The sequence below is a fragment of the Meles meles genome, chromosome 5 (genome assembly GCF_922984935.1).
Source record: "Meles meles chromosome 5, mMelMel3.1 paternal haplotype, whole genome shotgun sequence".
In the NCBI taxonomy this organism is placed as follows: Eukaryota; Metazoa; Chordata; class Mammalia; order Carnivora; family Mustelidae; genus Meles; species Meles meles.
Genome location: NC_060070.1, coordinates 109,343,839 through 109,363,829, shown reverse-complemented (window position 1 = coordinate 109,363,829; position 19,991 = coordinate 109,343,839). Strand labels below are relative to the sequence as shown.

The window sequence follows — 19,991 nt, the reverse complement described above, 5'->3', positions numbered from 1 at the left end:
TGTATATTATTCAGTGTTCATCATGATAAGTGTCCTCTTAATCCCCATCCCCTATTTCACCCATCCTCCCACCCACCTCCCCTGTGGTAAACATCAGTTTGTTCTCTATAGTTCAGAGTCTTTTTTTTTTTTTAAGTTTATCTCTTTTTTTTTTTTTTAAGATTTTATTTATTTATTTGACATACAGAGATCACAGGTAGGCAGAGAGGCAGACAGAGAGAGAGGGAGAAGTAGGCTCCCTGCAGAGCAGAGAGCCTGATGTGGGGCTCAATCCCAGGAACCTAAGATCATAACCTGAGTTGAAGGCAGAGGCTTTAAACCACTGAGCCACCCAGGCGCCCCTAGTTTATCTCTTTTTGTCTTTGTTCATTTATTTTGTTTCTTAAATTCCACGTATAACTGAAATCATATGGTATTTGTCTTCCTCTGACTGACCTGTTTTACTTAGCATTATATTTTCTAGATCCATTTGTGTTGTTGCTAATGGAAGACTTCATCTTTTTTGTAGCTGAGTAATATTCCATTATATATCTCATGTCTTCTTTATCCATTCATCTGTTGATGGACACTTGGGCTGCTTCCATAATTTGACTACTGTAAATAATACTGCAATAAACATAAGGGTGCATATATCTTTTTGAATTAGTGCTTTTGTTTTTTTGTATTCTTTAACTACCCAGTAGTGAAATTATTAGATCATATGGTAATTCTATTTTGAATTTTTTGAGGAACCTCCCTTCTGTTTTCTATAGTGGCTGTACCAGTTTTCATTCTGAGCAGCAATGCACAGGATTTCTTTTTCTCTACATCCTTGCAAACACTTGTTTCTTGTGTTTCTGATTTTAGCCAATCTGAAAGCAGTGAGATGATATCTCATTGTGGCTTTGATTTGCATTTCCCTGATGATGAGTGATATTGAGCATCTTTTCATGTGTCTGTTGGCCATCTGTACATCTTCTTTGGAGAAATATCTGTTCATGTCTTCTGTCCATTTTTAAATTGGACTCTTTGTTTTTGGTGTTTAGTTGTGTAAATTCATTACATACTTTGAATACTAACCCTTTATCAGATATCATCTGCAAATATCTTCTTCCATTCTGTAGTTTTTCTTTTAGTTTTGTTGATTATTTCCTTTACTGTGCAGAAGTTTTATTTTGATATAGTCTGAATAGATTGTTTATTTTTGCTTTTGTTTTCCTTGCCTCAGGAGACGTATCTGTTGCTACAGCTGATGTCAGAGAAATTACTGACAAAAAACTGCCTGAGCTTTCTTCTAGGACTTTCATGGTTCCAGGTCTCACATTTAGGTTTTTAATCCTTTTGGGTTTATTTTTGTGTATATGGTGTAGGAAAGTGGTCCAGTTTCATTCTTCTGCATGTAGCTGTCCAGTTTTCCCAGCACCATTTGTTGAAGAGACTTTTTTTCCCATTGGATATTTTTTGTTTGTTTGTTTGTTTTGAGATTTTTATTTATTTATTTGACAGAGATAGACATAGCAAGAGAGGGAACACAGCAAGGGGAGTGGGAGAGGGAGAAGCAGGCTTCCCGCTGGGCAGGAAGCCCAATGTGGGGCTTGATCCCAGGATTGTGGGATCATGACCTGAGCCAAAAGCACAGGTCCAATGACTAAGCCATCCAGGCACACCCCCCCCCCATTTGGATGTTCTTACTTCTTCGTCGAAGGTTAATTGACCATATAATTGTGGATTTATCTCTGGGTTTTCTGTTCTCTTTCATAGATCTATATGTTTATGTTTGTGCCAGAACCATACTCATTTGATTACTACAGCTTTGGAGTATATCTTGAAATCTCGAATCATGACACCTCCAGTTTTGTTCTTTTTCAAGTCTACTTCAGCTATTCAGGGTCTTTTGTGGTTCCATACAAATTTTAGGATCATTTTTGGGGTGCCTGGGTGGCTCAGTGGGTTAAAGCCTCTGCCTTCGGCTCAGGTCATGATCCCAGAGTCCTGGGATTGAGCCCCACATCGGGTTCTCTGCTCTGTGGGGAGCCTGCTTCTCTGCCTAGTTGTGATTTCTCTCTGTCAAATAAATAAAATATTAAAAAAAAAATTTTAGGATCATTTTTTTCTAGTCCTATGAAAAATACTATTGGTATTTTGATAGGAATCACATTCAATGTGTAGATTTCTTTGGATACTATGGACATTTTAACAATATTTATTCTCCCAATTCATGAGCATTTTATATCTTTCCATTTCTTTGTGTCATCTTCAACTTCTTTCATCAGTACTTTACAGTTTTCAGAATACATGTCTTTCACCTCCTTGTTTAAGTTTATTCATATTTATTTTATTTTTTTGCTGCAATTATAAATAGGAGTATTTTCCTAATTTCTGTTCCTTCCAGGTGATCAGAATGCCTATGACTTCTTTTATTCCTTCCAGGGGATCAGAATGCCTTTGACTTCTTTTAAATTCACACTTCATTAAGGCAGAACTTCCCAAGAAAATCTCTCTTTCAGTTGATTCAAAGTCATCTGATCTGGTGCCTTTAACATTTCTACATAACCTTTTTGCAATATAATATAACTTAATCATAAGAGTGGTATGGTAGTTCATCACATTTACAAATCTTACCCCTACTCAAGGGAGAGGATTCTATAGGCTATGTTCTCAGGTGGTGGGACCATAGAGGCCATATTAGAATTCTTCCTGCTACAGTGATTCCTTAGCATGAGAACATTCCTTAGCATGGCCACATTTACCCTATATCACACTGTAGTGATTTATTTGCTTATGAGAACCCTCATTGTTTATAACCCCAGCTTCCACCTCATTGCTTTATACCTAGTAAGGGCACATTACCTTATTTATGTGGTGAATAAGTATAAAAAACAACTGGTAAAAGAGAATACCATGAGTGTCTTCTCAAATATAAGAATTATTGTTCAGCAATCTAATGCATTATATGCATGCAACAATTTATGAAAGAGACAAGCTAAATTAACTTCTCACTAGCAAAGCAAAATATCTATTCTTACAATTAAATATTTAGAAGTAGGTAATTAGAAAGAAGGGCATGCATGAGAACTTTTTGTTAATTATAATTCATTGTTTCATGTATTTCTGGTGGATGTTGTTCAGTGTCATTCTCTTATTTTGCAAAAAAGATACTTTCTTTATGATAAAAATAGTATTTAGGAAGGCACCATTTGCAATATACTTCAGCCTCATAATGTTTTTAGGCGAAGGAAGAGGGCTTGTATATTTACCATAGCTCTTGAAAGGAAAAAGCCACTTAATAGATTTATTAATTGAAGGAAATAATTTGTTTTTATGCTCTTTGTAAGTAGTTTTTATTTTTACTTCTTTTACTGTACTTGGAAACCTGAAGTACTGGGTGTCTATTTAACTTGGTACAGTTTCTTTCTTTTCTTTTCTTTTTTTTAGATTTTATTTATTTATTTGAGAGGGAAAGAGTGAGAGAGAGCACGAGCAGGGGGAGGGGCACATGGGGAGGGAGAAGCAGACTCCCTGACTAGCAGGGAGCCCAACGCTGGGCTCAAACCCAGGTCCTAGAGATCATGACCTGAGCTGAAGGCAGACACTTAACCCACTGAAATACCCCAGTGTCCCTCAGCTTGGTACAGTTTCTCTTGGTCTTATTTTATGACACTAACTGTATTATTTTGGATCTTTCACTGTATACACTATTGATGTCTTCATCAGTTTCTAGGATTGTCCTACCTTTTTTTTTTTCCTTGATAACAAGAAAGGGAGGATCATAGGGATCCAGAGGTTTTAGAATTTTTCCAACTATTGCTATACTTCTATTTTTTAAATTATATTATATTAGTCACCATAGGGTTCATTATTAGTTTTTGATGTAGTATTCCATGACTCATTGTTTGCATATAATATTCTAAACTTTTAAAACTTTATCTCTTGGGCGCCTGGGTGGCTCAGTGGGTTAAGCCACTGCCTTTGGCTCAGGTCATGGTCTCAGGGTCCTGGGATTGAGTCCCGCATTGGGCTCTGCTCAGCAGGGAGCCTGCTTCCTCCTCTCTCTCTGCCTGCCTCTCTGCCTGCTTGTGATCTTTCTCTGTCAAATAAATAAATAAAATCTTAAAAAAAAAAAACTTTATCTCTTATCCCAGTTTGTTTATTATCCCTTCATCTCTACAGCTGAGAAGTTACTAGGAAAATCTGAGTAAAGGACTTAATGATTATTTGTTATTTTCTTCTCTGAGATATTCAGCCAGGCACTTGTTTGTATGTATACACTACATATTTTGATGAATAGATGCTATTATTTAAGTACTTGCCAAATACCTAATATACAAGTATTTTTACTATGTCTGGAAAACTGATACCTGAATAATGATTTTGCTTTGTTGAACAATTTAATGCTGTTTATGCCTCACTTTTTGTTCGGTATGTATTCCCTTGGGTCAAGCATCTTATTTCTTATCTCTAAATACTTGTGTACATTTTATGCAGTGACAGTCGCTTTATCTAGTTACAGTCCCTGAGTAAAATTTAAAACTTAGTTTCTGGGCTGAGGTGTTACTCTTAAGATTAAAACCTTATTAAAATGTTCTTTTTTCACTGTGTACTTGTTTTGAGAATAGCAACAAATCCATCAAGCAAAGCTTATAGTGATAGCAACCTCCAGGGTACCAGAAAAACAGAAAAAAAAAGACAAAAAACCCAGGGAGAATCAATCATCAATAATGTACTTTTTTAATTGCAATGTCTTCAGAGAACATTGTTGAACAAGAGGTATAAAGTATGAAGAAACAAAATGGTATTTTTAAAGATGTTGTCACTTAACGTTGCTGCCTGCTGGTGCTTTGTTAGATGAAGCATAGAAATCATAAATAACATTTCTTTCTTAAATTGTAATATATACAGAGAGAATCACAATGGTAATATTGACGAAAATTATGAGTCATTGCCTAGAGACTAAGTTGAATGCATTTATGCAGACATATGCCATATAAGTGACAGCAGTTGGGATTTGTTCATTAAATAAACATGGACACTCTGATTCTTCCCTTTCAGATTCTTACCATGATTTGGGGCCTTGTGAGGCTACTGATCCTTGTGAGAATGGTGCTGTGTTTCGAAAGAAAATGGATCTGGAAATATCTCCTCTTGGGTACCAGTGCCAATGTGCAAAAGGCTTTGCAGGTCCACACTGTGAGATCAATGTCAATGAGTGCAGTTCCAGCCCTTGCTTGCATGGATATTGCTATGACAGTGAGTTCACTCAGTCACAGCAATTCTTATAGAGTAGTCTAATGTAGATTCTGACACAATAATGGAATAAGTCAATATACAACCTTGATTATTTACTGATTTTATCCTGCTATGAATATCAAAGCCAATCCCTATTATTTTCACAAAACATCCCCACATATAATGAATTCATTTATATTTTTGTGAATATAAAGGTAGCAAATGAGAAAATCTAATGAGATTTGACTTCTAAGTTCTGATGTTAGAATTAGCCATTTTTTTCTTTATTTTTAATGATAGATTTTTAAAGAGTATTTATGGGTAGGAGAAACACTGCTTACAGTGATTTAAAATAAATCATTACTTTATCAAATCTATTACACAGACACACATACACATACATGCACACACATTTCCTCCTATCAAATCTGTATTCCTGAAGAAATTTAAATTTATAGAGGAAAAAGAAGATAGAAGAAAAGGAAAAATCAGAGGAAAGAAAGGGAGAAAGAAGATAAAGAAGAAATATTGAATATTGGAACATGGTTTTTGAAATGGAAGAGCAAGTCTAAAATGGATAATTTTTGTGGAGACACAGGAGAAACAGGTCATGAAATAGCCCTGTGAACTGGATATCACTATGGGGCATGAAGAGGAAAAAAGAGTGATCTAGAAGGATGTTGACCAAAAAAAATTGTCCATCTTGTTTTATTTTATCGCCTTTAAAATATATTTTTTGATCCTCCACTAAATGAATAAATGGTTAATATTATCTGTGAGAAAGAACATTTTGAAGAAAAGTCATTTTATTTTGAAAGAATATGATTCAGCTGAAATTTTGAATTATTTTCTTTAAACCAGTGCTTTGTAAATGCATGTCATTAAAGAGCATAACTGATTTATTCCAAATCGTGTGAAGCAGCCCAAGTTTAAAACAACAAGTAGAGGGGCGCCTGGGTGGCTCAGTGGTTTAAGCCGCTGCCTTCGGCTCGGGTCATGATCTCAGGGTCCTGGGATCGAGCCCCGCGTCGGGCTCTCTGCTCGGCAGGGGGCCTGCTTCCCTCTCACTCTCTCTGCCTGCCTCTCTGCCTACTTGTGATCTCTCTCTGTCAAATAAATAAATAAAATCTTTAAAAAAAAAAAAAAAAAAAAAAAAAAAAAAAAAAAAAAACAACAAGTAGAAGTGGGGCCCTCACAAACTGGGATATCATTGTAGATGTTAATACAGAATTAACTTTTCTAACACTATGGCAGTTAAGCAAAATATATTTTGGAGTTATGGGCCACCTGCTTTCTACTCCTGATTTGAGCCAACATTACCATCATTTTTCTCTTTTCTTCTTTTTTTTCAGATTTTGTCACTTTAAAAATTGTGTTTTTAAACTTGTGAAATTCTCAATGAAACGAATCATTGAAATGAGTCATTATTGTCCTTTTTCTGATCTCAAGCCCATCGGTATTTGGGAATGCTGGGAATGACTCTTCAATTTCTGATGTTCACTATAAAATAAGGAAGGGTCATAACAGTATGCCTCAGAGAGTAGTTAGCAACACTTTTAGATCTAGGTAAACCTAGAATAATGATTATATATGGCAATATATGGGACAGATCTGATATATTCTGAGTGACATAATATAAATGTGATTATAATATGCATATGATTTTTATAAGTTGTGATGAGTACCAGGTGATGTATGGAAGTGCTGAATCACTATATTGTACACCTGAAACTAATATTACACTGTATGCCTTTTTTTTTTTAAAGATTTTATTTATTTATTTGACAGAGAGAAATCACAAGAGAGGCAGGCAGAGAGAGAGGAAAGGAAGCAGGCTCTCCACTGAGCAGAGAGCCCAATGTGGGACACGATCCCAGGACCCTGAGATCATGACCCGAGCCGAAGGCAGCGGCTTAACCCACTGAGCCACCCAGGCGCCCCTATTACACTGTATGTTAACTAACTGGTATTTAAATAAAAACTTTAAAAGAATAAATAGTAGAAAAAAGAAAAAATATAAGAAAATACTTTAAGTCATAATTCCTTATACAGTAAGAAAGTATAATTTTCAAATATGCTACTTGTTTTTTTTTTTTTTTCAGCCATCAGGAGATGATCTCCATTTTATTTATTTTTTCAGCGTAACAGTATTCATTCTTTTTGCACAATACCCAGTGCTCCATGCAAAACGTGCCCTCCCCATTACCCACCACCTGTTCCCCCAACCTCCCACCCCTGACCCTTCAAAACACTCAGGTTGCCCCAACCTCCCACCCCTGACCCTTCAAAACCCTCAGGTTGTTTTTCAGAGTCCATAGTCTCTTATGGTTCGCCTCCCCTCCCCAATGTCCATAGCCCGCTCCCCCTCTCCCAATCCCACCTCCCCCCAGGAACCCCCAGTTTGTTTTGTGAGATTAAGAGTCATTTATGGTTTGTCTCCCTCCCAATCCCATCTTGTTTCATTTATTCTTCTCCTATCCCCCTAACCCCCCATGTTGCTTCTCCATGTCCTCATATCAGGGAGATCATATGATAGTTGTCTTTCTCCGATTGACTTATTTCACTAAGCATGATACGCTCTAGTTCCATCCACGTCGTCACAAATGGCAAGATTTCATTTCTTTTGATGGCTGCATAGTATTCCATTGTGTATATATACCACATCTTCTTTATCCATTCATCTGTTGATGGACATCTAGGTTCTTTCCATAGTCTGGTTATTGTAGACATTGCTGCTATAAACATTTGGGTACACGTGCCCCTTCGGATCACTATGTTTGTATCTTTAGGGTAAATACCCAGTAGTGCAATTGCTGGGTCATAGGGTAGTTCTATTTTCAACATTTTGAGGAACCTCCATGTTGTTTTCCAGAGTGGTTGCACCAGCTTGCATTCCCACCAACAGTGGAGGAGGGTTCCCCTTTCTCCACATCCTCTCCAGCATCTGTCATTTCCTGACTTGTTAATTTTAGCCATTCTGACTGGTGTGAGGTGATATCTCATTGTGGTTTTGATTTGTATTTCCCTGATGCCGAGTGACGTGGAGAACTTTTTCATGGGTCTGTGGCCATCTGGATGTCTTCTTTGCAGAAATGTCTGTTCATGTCCTCTGCCCATTTCTTGATTGGATTGTTTGTTCTTTGGGTGTTGAGTTTGCTAAGTTCCTTATAGATTTTGGATACTAGCCCTTTATCTGATATGTCGTTTGCAAATATCTTCTCCCATTCTGTCAGTTGTCTTTTGGTTTTGTTAACTGTTTCCTTTGCTGTGCAAAAGCTTTTGATCTTGATGAAATCCCAATAGTTCATTCTTGCCCTTGCTTCCCTTGCCTTTGCCGTTGTTCCTAGGAAGATGTTGCTACGGCTGAGGTCGAAGAGGTTGCTGCCTGCATTCTCCTCAAGGATTTTGATAGATTCCTTTCTCACATTGAGGTCCTTCATCCATTTGGAATCTATTTTCGTGTGTGGTGTAAGGAAGTGGTCCAATTTCATTTTTCTGCATGTGGCTGTCCAATTTTCCCAGCACCATTTATTGAAGAGGCTGTCTTTTTTCCATTGGACATTCTTTCCTGCTTTGTCGAAGATTCGTTGACCATAGAGTTGAGGGTCGATTTCTGGGCTCTCTATTCTGTTCCACTGATCTATGTGTCTGTTTTTGTGCCAGTACCATGCTGTCTTGATGATGACAGCTTTGTAATAGAGCTTGAAGTCCGGAATTGTGATGCCACCAACTTTGGCTTTGTTCTTCAATATTCCTTTGGCTATTCAAGGTCTTTTCTGGTTCCATATCAATTTTAGGATTATTTGTTCCATTTCTTTGAAAAAAAAATGGATGGTATTTTGATAGGGATTGCATTAAATGTGTAGATTGCTTTAGGTAGCATAGACATTTTCACAATATTTATTCTTCCAATCCAGGAGCATGGAACATTTTTCCATTTTTTTTGTGTCTTCCTCAATTTCTTTCATGAGTACTTTATAATTTTATGTGTATAGATTCTTAGTCTCTTTGGTTAGGTTTATTCCTAGGTATCTTATAGTTTTGGGTACAATTGTAAATGGGATTGACTCCTTAATTTCTCTTTCTTCAGTCTTGTTGTTGGTGTACAGAAATGCAACTGATTTCTGTGCATTGATTTTATATCCTGACACTTTACTGAATTCCTGGACAAGTTCTAGCAGTTTTGGAGTGGAGTCTTTTGGGTTTTCCACATACAGTATCATATCATCTGTGAATTGTGATAGTTTGACTTCTTCTTTGCCGATTTGGATGCCTTTAATTTCTTTTTGTTGTCTGATTGCTGAGGCTAGGACTTCTAGTACTATGTTGAATAGCAGTGGTGATAAGGGACATCCCTGCCGTGTTCCTGACTTTAACGGAAAAGCTTTCAGTTTTTCTCCATTGAGAATGATATTTGCGGTGGGTTTCTCATAGATGTCTTTGATAATATTGAAGTATGTGCCCTCTATCCCTACACTTTGAAGAGTTTTGATCAGGAAGGGATGCTGTACCTTGTCAAATGCTTTTTCAGCATCTATTGAGAGTATCATATTGTTCTTGTTCTTTCTTTTATTAATGTGTTGTATCACGTTGATTGATTTGCGGATGTTGAACCAACCCTGCCGCCCTGGAATAAATCCCACTTGATCGTAGTGAATAATCCTTTTAATGTACTTTTGAATCCTATTGGCTAGCATTTTGGTGAGAATTTTTGCATCTGTGTTCATCAACGATATTGGTCTGTAGTTCTCTTTTTTGGTGGGATCCTTGTCTGGTTTTGGGATCAAGGTGATTCTGGCCTCATAAAATGAGTTTGGAAGTTTTCCTTCCATTTCTATTTTTTGGAACAGTTTCAGGAGAATAGGAATTAGTCCTTCTTTAAATGTTTGGTAGAATGCCCCTGGGAAGCACTCTGGCCCTGGACTTTTGTTTGTCTGGAGATTTTTGATGACTGTTTCAATCTCCTTACTGGTTATGGGCCTGTTCAGGTTTTCTATTTCTTCCTGGTTCAGTTGTGGTAGTTTATATGTCTCTAGGAATGCATCCATTTCTTCCAGATTGTCAAATTTGTTGGCGTAGAGTTGCTCATAGTATGTTCTAATAATTGTCTATATTTCTTTGGTGTTAGTTGTGATCTTTCCTCTTTCATTCATGATTTTATTGATTTGGGTCCTTTCTCTTTTCGTTTTGATGAGTCTGGCCAGGGGTTTATCAATCTTATTGATTCTTTCGAAGAACCAGCTCCTAGTTTCATTGATTTTTTCTATTTTTTTTTGGTTTCTATTTCATTGATTTCTGCTCTGATCTTTATGATTTCTCTTCTCCTGCTGGGTTTAGGGTTTCTTTCTTGTTCTTTCTCCAGCTCCTTTACGTGTAGGGTTAGGTTGTGTACTTGAGACCTTTCTTGTTTCTTGAGAAAGGCTTGTACTGCTATATATTTTCCTCTCAGGACTGCCTTTGCTGTGTCCCACAGATTTTGAACCGTTGTGTTTTCATTATCATTTGTTTCCCTGAATTTTTTCAATTCTTCTTTAAATTCCTGGTTGACCCATTCATTCTTTAGAAGGATGCTGTTTAGTCTCCATGTATTTGGGTTCTTTCCAGCTTTCCTCTTGTGATTGAGTTCTAGCTTCAGAGCATTGTGGTCTGAAAATATGCAGGGAATGATCCTAATCTTTTGATACCGGTTGAGACCTGATTTGTGACCCAGGATGTGATCTATTCTGGAGAAGGTTCCATGTGCACTAGAGAAGAATGTGTATTCTGTTTCTTTGGGATGAAATGTTCTGAATAGATCTGTGATGTCCATCTGGTCCAGTGTGTCATTTAAGACCTTTATTTCCTTGTTGATCTTTTGCTTGGATGATCTGTCCATTTCAGTGAGGGGAGTGTTAAAGTCCCCTACTATTATTGTATTATTATTGATGTGTTTCTTTGATTTTATTATTAATTGGTTGATATAGGTGGCTGCTCCCACGTTAGGGGCATAGATATTTAAAATTGTTAGATCTTCTTGTTGGACAGACCCTTTGAGTAGGATATAGTGTCCTTCCACATCTCTTATGATAGTCTTTGGCTTAAAATCTAATTGATCTGATATAAGGATTGTCACCCCAGCTTTCTTCTGATGCCCATTAGCATGGTAAATCGTTTTCCACCCCCTCACTTTAAATATGGAAGTGTCTTCACGTCTAAAATGAGTTTCAACATATAGATGGATTTTAGTTTTTTATCCATTCTGATACCCTGTGTCTTTTGATTGGGGCATTTAGCCCATTAACATTCAGGGTAACTATTGAGAGATATGAATTTAGTGCCATTATTTGTCTGTAAGGTGACTGTTACTGTATATTGTCTCTGTACCTTTCTGATCTACTACTTTTAGGCTCTCTCTTTGCTTAGAGGACCCCTTTCAATATTTCCTGTAGAGCTGGTTTGGTGTTTGCAAATTCTTTCAGTTTTTGTTTGTCCTGGAAGCTTTTGATCTCTCCTTCTATTTTCAATGATAGCCTAGCTGGATAGAGTATTCTTGGCTGCATGTTTTTCTCGTTTAGTGCTCTGAATATATCATGCCAGCTCTTCCTGGCCTGCCAGGTCTCTGTGGATAAGTCTGCTGCCAATCTAATATTTTTACCATTGTATGTTACAGACTTCTTGTCCTGGGCTGCTTTCAGGATTTTCTCTTTGTCACTAAGACTTGTAAATTTTACTATTAGGTGACGGGGTGTGGACCTATTCTTGTTGACTTTGACGGGGGTTCTCTGCATCTCCTGGATTTTGATGCTTGTTCCCTTTGCCATATTAGGGTAATTCTCTCCAATAATTCTCTCCAATAGACCTTCTGCTCCCTTCTCTGTTTCTTCTTCTTCTGGAATCCCAATTATTCTAATGTTGTTTCGTCTTATGGTGTCACTTATCTCTCGAATTCTCCCCTCATGGTCCAGTAGCTGTTTGTCCCTCTTTTGTTCGGCTTCTTTATTCTCTGTCATTTGGTCTTCTATATCACTAATTCTTTCTTCTGCTCATATATCCTAGCAGTGAGAGCCTCCATTTTTGATTGCACCTCATTAATAGCTTTTTTTATTTCAACTTGGTTAGATTTTAGTTCTTTTATTTTAGTTCTTTTTTTGTCCAGAAAGGGCTTTTATATCTCCAGAGAGGTTTCTCTAATATCTTCCATGCCTTTTCCGAGCCCGGCTAGAACGTTCAGAATCGTCATTCTGAACTCTTGATCTGACATATTACCAATGTCTGTGTTGATTAGGTCCCTAGCCTTCAGTACTGTTTCTTGTTCTTTTTTTTTTTTTTGTGGTGATTTTTTCCACCTTGTCATTTTGTCCAGAAAAGAGGATATGAAGGATCAAATAAAATACTAAAAGTGTGGCAAAGACCCCAGAAAAATGCACTTAACCAAATCAGAAGAGAACCCAAATTGTGGGGGGGGGGGGAGAAAGGGGATAAAACGAGGTTCAGGAAAAAAAAGGAAAAAATTTAAAAAATAAAACAAATAAAGAAAAAATATAAAAAAGAAAGAAAAAATATATATTTCAGATAAACTAGTCAAAAAACGTTAAAAAAGAAAAGGGTAAATTTTTAAAAAATTTAGCAGAAGAAGAAAAAAGAAAGAAAAAAAATTGAAAAAAAAATTGAATTAACCACAAGACTAAAGAATCATGGGGAGAAAGCCATGAGTTCTGTGCTTTGCTTTCTCCTCCTCTGGAATTCCGCTGCTGTCTTAGGTATTGAAACTGTTTTCCTTGATAGATGAACTTCGTCCTGGCTGGATATTTTGTTGATCTTCTGGGGGAGGGGCCTGTTGTAGTGACTCTCAAGTGTCTTTGCCCAAGGCAGAATTGCACTGCCCTTACCTGGGGCCGGACTAAGTAATCGGCTCGGGTTTGCTTTTGGGAGCTTCTGCTCCCTGAATGCTTTCCGTAGAGTTCTGGAGGATGGGAATGAAAATGGCAGTCTCCTAGTCTCCGGCCCGGAGGAGCCGAGAGCCCGGGGCCCCACTCCTCAGTGCGCCCCCCTAGGACAGCGCCCAATCACTCCCATATCCCCAGCCTCCAGCCGCGCTCCGAGCTCACCTAGCCCGCGACCAGTTCAAGGTAACCCCGAGCTGAGAGTTCAGTCCTCGGCTCTGTTTCTGTAGCCGGCTTCTCCGTTCTAATACCTACGAGCTCAGCGACACTCCGACACCCCCGATCCTTCTGTGACCCTGCAGGACCTGGGGCCACGCTGACCCCTCGTGGGCTTCACCCCAGTTCAGCCTCTGGAGCAAAGTCCCTCAGTGGAACAGACTTTTAAAAGTCCTGATTTTGTGCTCCATTGTTCTGCCGCTTGCCGGGAGCCGGCCCCTCCCCCCGCGGTCTATCTTCCCGTCGTTTTAGATTCACTTCTCCGCCAGTCCTACCTTTCAGAAAGTTGTTGATTTTCTGTTTCTAGAATTTCTGTTCTTCTTCTCTTTGATCTCCCGTCGGATTTGTAGGTGTTTGCAATGTTTAGATAAGCTATGGAGCTGATCTCCTGCTACCTGATGTAGTCTCAGCCTGCTACTTCTCCGCCATCTTGACTCCTCCCCCTAAGATATTGTATTCTTAATACTTTCTCAAATATAAGATAGTTTGGGAAACTAAACTTCCTGAATTCAAGTTAACATTATTTATTACATGACTATATATGAGAAACAATTATTAATTTGTAAATATGAAATTATAAATCTCAAGCATATATTTATTCACCACATTGGCAATACATTATTAAAATACATCCATATTTTCACCATGAAGTTTTATCACATCAGAAGCTTTTTTTCAGAACAACTAATAAATGATGTTCATTGTGAATTTAAATGTAAAATTAATAGTACATCCAAATTCAGGCAGGGCCTGACTGATGAAAATTTCAGTTCAGATCAGGAGTGTGGAATATTTATAAACAAAAACTAATAAAAACAGTAACTGTATTTTTTGGTAAAAAAAATAACAGCAAAACAAGACAATATGCTTAAAAATAGTATTTCCTGATAAAATGGTGATAAGTTTTAACATAGCCCGTAGTTAACAAATTAGATGGGGGGGGGGCTTTTTTTGTTTGTTTCTTTGTTTTAAATTTTATACAGATTATTGTTTTTCATTTATTTTTTTTACCTGTGGTATCCAGTTTAATTCCCCAGGTACTCACCTGGATTATTCTTAGCTTCTTAGCCCAGAATAACCAATATTTTAAAAGCATATTTCTTGATAATAAATGCAAGCTTTATTTGCTAACACCAATCTCTGTCTTTCAGACCCGTTGCTAATTTAAAGTTTTCTGTTGTCATTTTTCTTTTAAAAGAATTCATCAATTTGAGAGAATATCTCTATCTACATAGAAAGTTAATTTGACTGTAGTTTTTGTTACTTGCCAATTTGCATCAGTATCCAAACTTGAATTTATAATTATGAACATTTTTAAAAATATCATGATCGATGATACTCTACAATGTCTTAATTACATATTATCTAATATTTGATTTTAATTCGTTAACATACATAATGCCATAAATATCATTAAGGAAACACAGCTGATCCCATATTATCTCATTATATTATTTGCAACTATACTTGTATATTAATTATTTTGATTCACTGGGATGTTAAAAGCTAGGGTGCCACATGAAAAAAGTAAAAGTAAAATATAATAGTAATAAAATCCTGCCTAAAGAGCTGCCATTCTTGTGTCTCCCTTGTTTCTTCTTGGCAGCTGTGAGCTGGTTTTCTTTAAAAGCCCAAGTAAATCTGCTGTCCAAAAGCATGGCTACAGAAACCTAGAAACCTAGAAACCAGCTAAATACCACACAATGTATTGAAAATTCTGTTGCTACCCAGGACCTCAACATTAAGTGAGAGCAATAGCAGGTACGTGTGCAGAGGCAGAGTGACAGTGTACATTATGTGGTAAATCTCAGGGATAATGAAGAACCCAGGGACTGACTAGAAGTAGCCATAAATCTGTTCCTGCTCCAACTACAATTCATGCAGTCACCACTTCCTTGAGATGCTTCAGACACCTTTTTTTTTTTTAAATCATTAATGATAAAGTAGAGGACAGATTCTTGTCATTACTTTTAAAAGATCATGATGAAATGTGAAAGCTCTTTTTAACTAAGGCTTAAGTAGCTCAATGTCAACTTTCAGATCACTACCCACTTTAGTTTGCCTTGTCACACAAAAACTTAACAATGAGTTAACTTCTAGTTTATTAAACCTAAAACACTCAAGGAAATGTTAATTGACGTAAAGTGACCTGTTTATCATAGGTCACTGATTTACTGACAAATGAAAGAGAGAAGAATAAAATTGGGTATTGTTATTGTTGCTTTGCAAACTGCTTCCAAATGTTTATTGATTGTTTTTATTTCAAATTAAAGTTTTAATGTTAAATAGAACTGAGCAAAGCAGTTACTTAGATAATACTGTAGAGAGCTGTGAATTCACATGTACTTTGGTTAAAAATGAAATGCATTTACTTGAATGCAACATTCTTTAGAATAATTAGCAATACCCATATCATTATTAAAGGTGTATTATTTTCTCTTATCTCTTGTTCTTAGTGGTTAATGGCTTCTCCTGCTTATGCAATCCGGGTTTTGCTGGCTTGAGGTGCGAACAGGACATTGATGACTGTATCCTGAATGCCTGTGAGCACAATTCTACCTTCAAAGATCTTCATCTCGTTAGTATCCATGAATATTATTAACTTAACTTACTGTGGGATAGCATAAATTAACCCCTACAAATATAGTTAACATTTGTGTGTATATATATATATATATATATATATATATATATGGAGAGAGAGATTAGAAAACAGAAACTCAAGAAATATTTTAACTTAATAATAACAAAGTGTTCCATTCATAACTATATATAAGTTGATGTAAATATTATAAAACAATCATTTTTTAGATTCACAATTCTTGGTAATATTGAATTTGTGTAAAATATCAGAAATTATTCTAAAAATAACATTAGTCTTTTCTTTTTTTTTTAAGACTTTTATTTATTTGACAGAGAGAGACACAGTGAGAAAGGAAACACAAGCCGAGGAAGGGGCAGAGGCAGAGAGAGAAGCAGGCTCCCTACTGACCAGGGAGCTGGATGTGGGACTCTGTCCCAGGTCCCTGGGATCATGACCTGAGCCAAAGGCAGACACTTAACAACTGATCCACCCAGGTGCCCCAAAATGACATTAGTTTTATATGCACCTTTATATAATTCAGGATAGTATATACACGCATAATGTGTTTCATTGATGTTTATAATCCTAAATTTTATCTTGCTTTCTACCTGGTGTTGTGTACTTCCATAATTTCCTTCATTCATCTGTGTAGGTGCCGTCCCTTCAGTACATATCCATTTGTCATCACCTTTGTCACAAGCATGTGCCATTCTGCCTTAAACGGACTGTGACACAGTTGGCAAATCAATGGGATCCCTTCAGGCTTCTCATTTTTCAGAAAGCCTGACATAAGAAGTATCTACTCAAGGTGGATTCACTGACTGACTTCAGAAAATAAATGACGTACAACACGGGTTAATGCTGCACTACTAGTATAGGCTTATAGTTTATCCTTTTAGCAACAAAGCTGATTTTCACAAAAAGACTAAACTAGTTCAAGTTAGAAGAAAATGCTGTGAAAAACAGACTCATTTCCACCGATGTATTTTGACTATCAGTGTACTAGCATTGTTTTCACAGTGAAAGGCTAATTTGTGGCATATTGTTTCTTTCCCACAAGAAAGGCAGGCATCTAAATGAAGAATTACAATTAACATTTAGATGGGAAGGACCAGAAATGGAGGATGTATCAGTTAACCTAACTACAATTTAGGTATGCACAGTGGCCCTGTTGTTTTGTCTTTATTCATACCAGATGCTTTGTCTTAGTATTCTAACTCCATTCCACTTTTGGGAACTCCTGAAGGAGTGGACATGTGATTTTATGCTGGTTTCTGAGATGAGTGTTCTTTCTGGGGCAAGCCTTTCTCACTGGTGTATCCTCACTGGATATAAGTAAAAGGTAGATGTGACCTCTTCTAGATCTTCCAACAACTAGATTTTATACATGTAATTACTGTTGCCATTTTTAAAGCCCAAGGAAGAAGGTGGGGTGCCACCTAATGATAAATGACCCTGAAGACAGCAGAGCTGAAAGTCAGAGGAAACCTGATTCTTGGCCAATAGTTGAACTCCTTACTGAAACCCCCTAAATCTAACTATGTGAGATCGGTCATGGCTTATTTTTTAGTATGGCTTGAGGAAGCATTCCTTTTACTTGCAGGTAAATCATTTAGTTTCCATAGTGCAGTTAAGCTTTATTTTAGCCCATGATTTCACCAATAACTTCAGCAATAATAGGAGTTTATTATAGTAGAAAGAGCTTCATACCCAAAACCATAAGATTCCCCTTCTAGACCTGACCTTGCCATAGCTTATCTGTGTGATACTAAGACAGTTGTTTAACAAATTAGAGACTACAGCTTTAGAAGGTGTATCATATCAAATCATAGACTTCCAAGGATAGTATTCTCTCATTTATTCATTTTATAAATTGCCAGTCAGAAGCTATTCAAATTAACTTTAGGCTAGTATTAGCCTAAATCTTGACTCCTATGTCCAGAAACTATGATAATAAGAGTAAAGAAACATAAGAATTTTAAAAATGGGACTCACAAAAACAGAGTAAAATGGTGTTTAACAGCAGCTAGAGGGTGGGGGAAATAGGGAGTTGCTAGTCAAAGGGCACAAGCAAGGATCTAAGGTACTTCATGGTAACCGTAGTTAATAATACTACATCATGTAATTGAAATCCGCTAAGAGAGTAGATCTACACACACACACACACACACACACACAGAGACATGGTGACTATGTGATGGGATGGATGTATTAATTAACCTTATTGTAGTAAGTGTTTCACAATGTATACATATATTATGTCATCAGGTATCAAGGACACTGTTTTCAGACAGGATATTCCAATACTCAGAGGTTACCTTCCAGGTCCCAGTTAAAAAGTCCTTCCTTTGGAATGTGTAGGGGTTGAGCACATGAGCCTTTGAAGTTAACCATTATACGAATATTATATTAAATATTGCATTTTTGTGTAGGAATAAGTAGTATGTAATTTTTAAAATAACACATTACATAATAATAAATAGAGAGAAAAAGAAGACAGAGCTAAAACTCATAATTTTGAAATAAAGCCTGGCTAAAATAAGCAATAAAGCAAGGTCCAGTTTGAGTTTCATATCTGCTGTGTTTTACCAACATATTGGAAAAAGACAAACCATGAAATGCTGAAGGCTTTGAAGTGTAAAAGAAAAGGAAAGACATGGAAGGTGATGCTTCTACAAAATAGTTAATACTTTTGATAAACAGAAAGATGACTTTATTCAATCTATAGGGCACTCAAATTTGGCTGTAAGAGTCGTCAGACTTTTTTTTTTTAAGATTTTATTTATTTATTTGACAGGCAGAGATCACAAATAGGCAGAGAGGTAGGCAGAGAGAGAGGAGGAAGCAGGCTCCCTGCTGAGCAGAGAGCCCGATTCGGGTCTCGATTCCAGGACCCTGGGATCGTGACCTGAGCCCAAGGCAGAGGCTTTAACCCACTGAGTCACCCAGATGCCCCTCAGTCTGGTTTTTGTTTGTTTGTTTGTTTTCCTGAGCATAACTTTCCAAACAAATCCAGGCAATGTCGCTTACATTAGGCTTGCATGTTCTTTGACCTTGGTGTGGGTGTAGCTTTCAATTAACATTTTTACACTTGCAGCATTTCTTTATGATACATGTAGCATCATGAATGTGAGTTTAGAGAAAAAGCAGAAAGTCAGAAGACTTTAAAACCAGGATGAGAAGTATTTTGTAACAGTGAGCCAATTTTCTTCTTTCCCTCCTTTATGGTTCAGTAAACCTAAGAAAACAATGAGAGAAAAAAGAAAAAAACATGAATGCTTAGCACATAACAAGACACAAATGTTAAGAATGGGTAGAATAAGACTTATTTTCTCATGTAAATTTCTGAGGTATATTTGAGAATATTTCTTTGTGGTTATTTAAAAATATATGATCAAATTATTCAAGTGTTTTCCCTTCTCATTTTACTTTCATTTTCCTCTATCTTACATGAATAATGAATGCTTAATTTTGATAATAGCAGAAGAAACAAAACTAGTGCAACAGAACTAATGTGTGGAAAAGACAAATTTTTCATTCATATACAACTATGTTAAAATGTATACATAAATGTATACATATGTATACATAAATGTATACATATGTATACATATACATACATAAAATGTATACATATACTAGTATACATATTATGTATACTAGCATACTACAGACAAAAATTTTCTGCCAAAGATTCTGATGCAAAAACCAAACTGAATTTATGTGTTTTCTAGTAAAGATAAAACTTCCTTTACCTTCACCACCATATGGTTGAAAAATCTGTGTTCATCATTTGAGAGTTGCCCATTTCCTCCCTTTGGGATTGGAGAATAAATGCGGGGGTGGCTCAAGCCAGGATCATGAGAGAACAGCCTCTCCTCCTTAGTTCATCTTGGCTGTTACTGAAATGCCCATTTTGTCATCCCCACGCTACTTTCAAATATGGGCTAGTCTGCCAAATGATTCCAATCCTTTCATACCAAATTTGGCTCCAAGAATCTTCTCTGCATCCCTCAAGTGCATGATGTTTAGCTAATTAGTAGTGAGGTCCCAGTTGTCCCTTC

The 19,991-nt window shown here is 36.8% G+C and overlaps 1 protein-coding gene across 1 annotated transcript in view; it reads left to right on the top strand.

Annotated features, from left to right (window-relative positions):
• The window catches only part of EYS (eyes shut homolog), a 1,714,887-nt gene that overhangs the window by 437,808 nt on the left and 1,257,088 nt on the right, over positions 1-19,991 (top strand). The window contains 1 exon segment of the mRNA XM_046006082.1: positions 15,800-15,921. Within this exon segment, the coding sequence (XP_045862038.1) occupies positions 15,800-15,921 (122 nt within the window).